This window comes from Erythrolamprus reginae, unplaced genomic scaffold (assembly GCF_031021105.1).
Source record: "Erythrolamprus reginae isolate rEryReg1 unplaced genomic scaffold, rEryReg1.hap1 H_18, whole genome shotgun sequence".
Lineage (NCBI taxonomy): Eukaryota > Metazoa > Chordata > Lepidosauria > Squamata > Dipsadidae > Erythrolamprus > Erythrolamprus reginae.
Window position 1 is genome coordinate 196,474 of NW_027248471.1, and position 8,762 is coordinate 205,235.

An 8,762-nucleotide genomic window follows, 5' to 3' on the forward strand; every position below is an offset into this window, starting at 1 on the left:
GTCAATTTGAAAACTTCTTTCCCTTGGAAACTAGGTTGAACATTTCTGCACACAATGAAATGAAAATTGAAATTTAAAAAAATAATGCTTATTGGTTTATTTTGCTCATAAAAGCCCACCCCCCTTTTTGTGATTTTTATTTCAATTTATAGATAGTTTTGCCTGCAAACAACGTACAATTTTATTAAATTTGGTGTCAGATTACTAGTTTGAACATTTCCGAACATAATGATATGAAAATTGAACTGAAAAAAATGATGCTTTTTTGTTTATTTTCCTCATAAAAGGGCCGCCCCCCCCCATTTTTTCAAGCATGTCACTTTATAAATTTTTCTAGGCCCCTAATTCCAAATATTTTCAATAACTTTGTCATTGAATTACCAGTCTGGACATTTCTGAACATAATAAATGAAAATTGAACTGAAAACATTGATGCTTATTTCTTTATTTTGCACATAAATGTCCCCCCCGCTGTGTTTGTTTGTTTATTTATTTATTTATTTATTTATTTATTCATTCATTCATTCATTCATTCATTCATTCATTCATTCATTCATTCATTTATTCAATTTTTATGCCACCCTTCTCCTTAGACTCAGGGTGACTTACAACATGTTAGCAATAGCACTTTTTACAGAACCAGCATATTGCCCCCACAATCCGGGTCCTCATTTTACCCACCTCGGAAGGATGGAAGGCTGAATCAACCTTGAGCCGGTGATGAGATTTGAATCACTGACCTACAGATCTACAGTCAGCTTCAGTGGCCTGCAGTACAGCACTCCGCCTTCAGTGGCCTGCAGTACAGCACTCCGCCACCCCGGCTCATTATATTATATAGAAATTATGCTGTTAATTTCAAATTTACATACTTGTTTTAATAAAAAGGATTTCTTTCATAAAATTAGTTATCTAGTTACCATGTGCTTGCTTTTCAAAAGAATATTCCTAATATTTCTAGCCAAATCTATATAAAAAGTGAAATTAATGGCACACAGCAAGGCCAAAGGGGGTGGCCCTTTTGTGACCAAAATAAACAAATAAGCATCTTTTTTTTCCAGTTCCTTTCTATTTTTCTTATGACCAGGAATGTTTAATTTAGTGTATCAAAACTTTGAGGGGAAAATTCCTTAGAGATTTGTAGCCTAAAAAAAATATAAACTGACACAAAATGCTCAAAAAATTGGGGGGGGGGGCATTTTGATCAAATTAAAAATATAAGCATCAAAAAAATTTTAAGTTCAAAAATGTTCAAACTAGTTTTCCAGTGAAAAACGTTTTCAAAAAGACCAAATTTAAGTACCTAAAAATATATATATTTGGTCCGGGTTGTATACGACCAGAAACAGACTCAACGTGAGGTTATTTTTTTGCCCAGAAAAAAGTTAGCCCCCACCTCTCACCCCACCCCGAAAAAATATTTTTATGATGATCAGCAATGTTAAATTGGGTACATGAATGCCTAAAATATTAAAAATATTCTGGATTTGGAGCCTAAAAATAAGGTAAAGTGAAAATGGTTGCAAGCAGCTGGGGGGGGGGGCTTATTTCTGATTTTAAAAAACCAATAAGCATCATTTTGTTCAGTTCATTTATATTTTTATTATGATTAAGAATGTTCAAACTAGTAATCCCACACCAAATTTAGCAAAATTGTACACATTTTGCAGGCTAAACTGTCTATAAATTGAAAACAAAATCACAAAAAAGTGGGTGGGAGGGCTTTTGTGAACAAAATAAACCAATAAGCATTATTTTTTATTTCAATTTTCATTTCATTGTGTGCAGAAATGTCCAACCTAGTTTACAAGGGAAAGAAGTTTTCAAATTGACCAAATATAAGCACTTAAAATAAAGATTTTTTGATGCGAGTCACACAGACTCGTAAACAGTACAAGTGTGACATTTTTGCCCAGCAAAAACTAAGCCCCGCACCCCCCCCAAAAAAAATCTCATAGAGAGAACCCCTGAAATGATGAAAAGTCATGAAATTTCAAGTTTCAGAAATGCAGGGGACATTTTTTACAGGATCTCAAACTTCGATTTCGTGTTGTAGAACAGAACAGCAGGGTTAAATCCAAATTTTGGCAATCACAATATTGAATGCCATCAAACTTAATTTTTTAAAACAATTGTCTATTTCATTACTCATCCCTCAGAAATATAATGGACATTTATTGAATGTTGAACAGACCCTATAGATATTTTTTTTTCAAATGCATATTTAATTGCTTTTATCTTTTTTCTAGGGATGACATGCTCACAATTAAAAATGCATAATTACACATCTGATTTTCTTCTTTTGGAATTTTCAAAGATTTGGGAGCTACAGATTATATATATAGCTTTATTACTGATACTGTATTTAATGACATTATCAGGAAATCTTCTAATCATCATTGCAGTTGTATCTGACCACCGCCTTCACATCCCCATGTATTTCTTCCTGATGAACTTAGCTATACAAGACATTGGTTCAGTTTCAGTCATTATTCCTAAAGCCATTTTTAATTCCCTTACAAATACAAGACACATTTGTTACTCAGGATGTGTTACTCAACTCCTCTTGTTTGTTTTCTTTCTGGGCTCTGATATTGCTGTCCTGACTCTCATGGCCTATGATCGGTATGTTGCCATCTGCAATCCTTTACAATATGAAATAATAATGAACAGGGCAGCCTGCACCAAAATGATAAGCTGTGTGTGGATTGCCAGCTTTCTCAATTCTGTAATGAACACTGTTGAAACTTTCATTATTCCTTTTTGCTCTAATATTATCAATCAGTTTTACTGTGAAATCCCACATTTACTTAAGATTGCCTGCTCTGGATCATACATAAGTGAAATTGGAGTTGTAATGTTCAGTTCTACATTAGGATTTGGTTGTTTTGTTTTTATTGTCATTACCTATGTGAAGATTTTTGCTGCTGTTCTAAAAATTCCTTCAGTTCATGGAAGGAAAAAGGCCTTTTCCACCTGCTTACCACATCTCACAGTGTTTTCCATATTTTTGTTTACTGCCTACTTTGCTTATCTATGGCCCGTAAGTGACAATCCTTCATATGCTGATTTTGTGGTTACAATAATGTATTCTGTTGTCCCTTCCATGCTAAATCCATTAATCTACAGCATGAGAAATAAGGACATCAAAGTTGCTCTTTTTAGATTTTTTAGCCTGAGAGCATTTTTTAAAAACAACTAATAAATGAACACTTTCATCTGCTATTTCAGTTTTAGATGTAATTCTTAGACCAAACACAATTTAATTGTGTCAATTAATAAAATGTAATTGAATTATACTACATCTATTTTTTTTTATGTTAGATTTGTACCTGTATAATACTGTTTATATCCTGTTTTGAGCTGGCCCGAGTCTTCGGAGAGGGGCGGCATACAAATCTAATAAATTATTATTATTATTATTATTATTATTATTATTATTATTATTATTATTATTATTTTAAAAGAAATATATGAGAAAAAGATGTTTATAGAAAGTTCAAACAAATATTTAATAATGTACCTTCATTTGATATTTTTATTGTTATATTTTCTAACTGAAAATATAGGCACATTTCTAACAGACCTTCAGATCTTGATTTTATAATTACAATATTGTATTCCATTAGTTCTCCTCCATGCTGTATGTCAAAGTCATGTGTATAACACTACGTTGAGTGTACCCCCCATGAGTCGGACCCTGAATTACTTGGGTCAAGTCCATGGTTGTCATGGAAGCCATGAACTCCTGCACTGCATCCAAGGAATCGTTGAGCGATGGCAGGTTGAAGTCCCCCTGGACCATAAATCTGAGGAAATCTACCACCAGCCCAGCTACCACCTCGAGCAATACAAGCAGGGCTGTGCAACACAGCTGGGAAACAGATATGTTAACAGCAAGCCCAAGTTAAATATGCCATGGAGTGTGAACAAAAACATCAGAATGCAATCCTTTTTGGTTTAGAAGAAAATGATGAGTCTGACATAGCAAAGGTACAAAACATCATCCACAGCTACCATACACAAACCATTGCCCCTTAAGATATCATTGAATTTTCCAGAGATGACCCTCAGCACAGATATAGTGACAGCTCAGTGGCCCCCAAATTCTGCAGAGTGGTATGCAAAAACCAGCCCACTAAATGACAATTCATCCAGACCATAAACTCCATTGCCAGAAACAATACCAATTACAATAAACTTAGATCCAGACCAGACCTATCACTTCTACAACGTATCTGCTGCCATGAACTCCATGCAGAACTTAAGAGATGACTGGATCTTGGTGAAACAAACTTATAAATAGATTACCATGCTGAACATATCAAAATCAAGACCCACAATCCATCCTACATCTTCCAACCCACCATCCCCCAACAACAAATCAACATCCCATGCTCCAAGAATAGGAAAGCGCACCCCTTACTTATTTGTATGCCGCCCCGAGTCTTCAGAGAAGGGCGGCATACAAATCTAATAAATTATTATTATTATTATTATTATTATTATTATTATTATTATTATTATTATTATTTCCTCAATCCAATCCATAACCAATTTCAAATACAAAACCAATCTCAAATGCAAACTAATCAAAGTCAGAAGCTTTATTAACAAGAAGTCTGAATTCCTGCTACTACTAAACATTTTCATTACTTTAAGTGTGAAAAGAATCAACCACAGGTAGATTAGGGCTTCCCCTCTAGAGATTAAAATTGATTTTTCCATGTATACTGCAGCCCTAGCAGTTCTGGTATTCCCTCAAATATATTGTGCATTATTTCCAGCCTTCCTTCCTTACATCAAATCAGCCGTGGCTGAAGAGATTCTACCACCCAGCCAGGATTGTTCAATAATTATATATTAATAAACTGAATGGCTTTGATTTTGAACAATTGGACTATTTTTTACAGATGTGTTTTTACTTATGGTTACTCAAGTTGCCACTTTAGCTCTACTGTCATTTAAAGCTGGAAAGAAATACGGTATTTAAGTTCTTAGCTATAGCTCTGGTTTCATCTTATTTTAATTTCCTTAACATCCAATATTCTTCGTAATATTTGATCTTACGATTTTTTAAAATTATACTTAGTTGTTGTATTTCATGGTACCCTATCATTTGTCTCCCTCATATGTGGAGGAGATTGGTTATTTCTCTTACTAGTTTGAAAGTCTACCTTCAGATCACTTGCATGAGGTGGAGATCCAACACACTCTTCCTCTCAACACCTCTAAAAGTTTCAAATCTAGTGTGGGCATCTTTGGGCTTTGGAGAAACTCCTGTAGATACCATCACAAAAGGGCTATCCCAGAGAGATCTTTGCCATTCTCAAAACGGTGGACTTGGTGTTCATGTCCATCCACTAGTGCCCTTTTCTGAGAAGACAATCCTTGCCAGTTCCTTTCATTAGACCATAATTCCATATCCCTCTCTTCAGAGTTGGTAGAAGTGATGTCCAATATTTACAATGTTTAAGAATGTCTATATTCCTTTCTGTCTTAGTTTGAAAATATCATTGTATTATTGTGAGTTTTAGATGTGTGTTTCATTAATGCCAAAGGAAATTGACTCTCAGAGGTCTAAGTTCTGGACCTAAACCAGTATGAAAATGCCACATACTTGTAGACTAACTGGCTTTACTTTGCCAGACTCTGACACACAATGACTTCTACCACCAGCAAAACAGCAGTCTGTAAATATGCAAAGTCAGCGCTGGGAGCTTCCATCTCCCAGCATGCTTTAACAAGGTGAATCATGCCCTCTTCCTCCTGGCTGGTCTCACCCCATCATCAGTTATGTGTTAGCCTAGACCAGGGGTAGGCAAAGTTGGCTCTTCTATGACTTGTGGACTTCAACTCCCAGAATTCCTGAGCCAATCATGCTAGCTGGGGAATTCTGGGAGTTGAAGTCCACATGTCATAGAAGAGCCAACTTTGCCTTCCCCTGGCATAGACTAAGGGTCTCCACCCAGTCATTCCTTGCCCTAAAACAATTGATTGTGAGGCTGGAATAGTTGGTCATTGCTTAAGGCATCTGATCCATGGTGGCAGTTATCTTTGTATCACTACACCTCTCCTTTTTGCAGCTGAGCCCTGTCACTGCCTCTGTCATTTTTGCAGCATTCCTTACACCACCCCCATCACTTGTATTCATAGAAACATAGAATCATAGAAGATTGATGGCAGAAAAAGACCTCATGGTCCATCTAGTCTGCCCTTATACTATTTCCTGTATTTTATCTTAGGATGGATATATGTTTATCCCAGGCATGTTTAAATTCAGTTACTGTGGATTTACCAACCACGTCTGCTTTCAGTAAAATAATATTTTCTCATGTTGCTTTTGATCTTTCCCCCAGCTAACTTCAGATTGTGACCCCTTGTTCTTGTGTTCACTTTCCTATTAAAAACACTTCTCTACTGAACCTTATTTAACCCTTTAACATATTTAAATATTTTGATCATGTCCTCCCTTTTCCTTCTGTCCTCCAGACTATACAGATTGAGTTCATTAAGTCTTTCCTGAAAAGTTTTATGCTTAAGACCTTCCACCATTCTTGTAGCCCGTATTTTGACCCGTTCAATTTTGTCAATATCTTTTTGTAGGTGAGGTCTCCACAACTGAACACAGTATCCCAAATGTGGTCTCACCAGCGCTCTATATAGCAGGATCACAATCTCACTTGTCCTGCTTGTTATACCTCTAGCTAGGCAGCTAAGCATCCTACTTGCTTTTCCAACCACATTGTTCACCCATTTTGAGACTGTCAGAAATCACTACCCCTAAATCCTTCTCTTTTGAAGTTTTTGCTAACACAGAACTGCCAATACAATATTCAGATTGAGGATTACAGTGCATTATTTTACATTTGGAAACATTAAACTGCAGTTTCCATTGCTTTGACTACTTATCTAGTAAAGCTAAATAATTTGCCATATTACAGATACCTCCAGGAATATTAACCCTATTGCACACTTTAGAGTCATCGGCAAATAGGTAAACCTTCCCTACCAAACCTTCACCTATGCCACTCACAAACATATTAAAAAGAATAGGACCCAGAGCTGACCCTTGTGGCACACTGCTTGTAACCAGTCTCTGCTCAAAATACTCACCATTAACAACTCTCTGATGTCTACGCTTCAGTCAGCTGTAAATCCACTGAACTATCCAAGGATTAAATCCAATCTTCACTAACTTATCTAACAGCTCTTTATGTGGAACCATATCAAAGGCTTTGCTGAAGTCCAGATAGGCAATATCCACGACACAACCTTTATCCAACACCTTTGTGACATAGTCAAAGAAATAAATGAGATTAGTCTGACATGATTTGCCTTCAGTAAAGCCATGCTGATTTGGGTCCAATAAGTTATTGTTTTTTAGGTGGTGATTTACCCTCTTTTTGAGTAGAGTCTCCATCATTTTAACTATAACTGATGTCAAGCTAACTGGCCTGTAGTTACCAGCTTCTTCTCTACTGCCCTTCTTGTGGATAGGCACAACACTGGCCATTCTCCAATCCTCAGGAACATCTCCTGTTAACAGGAATTGGTTAAACAAATTAGTCAGGGGAGTAGCAATGACAAATCTGAGTTCTTTAAGAACCCTGGGATGGATGCCATCTGGAACCATTGCCTTATTTATCTTTAATTGTTCAAGTTCTTCTAAGACATCGGCCTGTAAGATCACTGGAGCTGAATCCATACAGCTGGAAGCAATGCTATATCCATCTATAGTATTATATTGTAAGGTGTCTTTTGAGAAAACTGAACAGATGTAGCTATTGAAATGGTCAGCAATTTCCTTATTCCTATCAATGTATGTATTATTCCCAGTACTAAGCTTCGTGATGCTGCAATTTTTCTTTTTCCTATCACTAATATATCTGAAGATTTTATCCCCCTTCTTTACAGATTTGACAATTTCTTCCTTTTTTGAGGCTTTAGCAGCATATATTATCTGTTTTGCCTCCGTCTGTCTCATTTTATACACCTGTCTATCAGCTATACTTCCAGACTCTCTCTCCAAGAGAGAGAGAGAGAGAAAGCAAGCAAGTGAGAGAGAGCAACAGACAGAGAAAGAAAGAAAGAGGGAGAGAAAGAGAGAGAGAGAAAAGAGAGAGAGAAAGAGAGAAAACAAGCAAGAGAGAGAGAGAGAGAGAAAGCAATCAAGAGGGAAAGAGTGAGAGAGAAAGAAAGCAAGAGAGGGGGAAAAAGAAAGAGAAAACTGAGAAAATGATTGAGGGAAAAATGAGGGTGAAGAAAAAGGAACATATGAGAGAGAAGGGAAGAGAAGGAAAAAAGGTAGAGGGAAGAGAGAAGTGGAGAGGAAGGAAGAAGGGAGGGAGGGAAGAAAGGAAGGAGGAATGGAGAGAAAAGGAAGGAAGGAGGGAAGGAAGGAGGGAAGGAAGGAAGGAAGAATGAAATTAATGGAGGGACAGAGGAAAGAAGGACTTTTTTGGGGAGGGTGTAAATATTTTTAAATTTTTCTCTCAACATACATTCAAACAATACAGTGTACCATATAATTTTCCATGAATAAAATGCAATATTTTGTTACTAACTAATATCAATCATTAAAAAAGTTGCAAACATTTTTTTCTAATGTTGTCATCCAGGTACATACTTTTCTTTTAATTAAATTTTCTCCTTAATATTCCTTCAAAAAGTACACCAATTATATTTCTAACTTATTTACCATTATGCCAAAGTGCTTCCTACTTTCTTTATACATTTTTCTATAAACCAAGAAAACCTTG

The 8,762-nt window shown here is 36.1% G+C and overlaps 1 protein-coding gene across 1 annotated transcript; it reads left to right on the plus strand.

Annotated features, from left to right (window-relative positions):
* Nucleotides 1-2,272: 2,272 nt before the first annotated feature.
* LOC139155401 (olfactory receptor 14A2-like) lies at nt 2,273-3,202 on the plus strand. The gene has a single exon (XM_070730531.1). The coding sequence runs from the start codon at nt 2,273-2,275 to the stop codon at nt 3,200-3,202; it is 930 nt and encodes a 309-aa protein (XP_070586632.1).
* Nucleotides 3,203-8,762: the final 5,560 nt, after the last annotated feature.

What these genes read in the sequence shown, in the direction of transcription:
- LOC139155401 (XM_070730531.1), top strand. Translation starts at nt 2,273, where the DNA reads ATGCATAATTACACATCTGATTTTCTTCTTTTGGAATTTTCAAAGATT.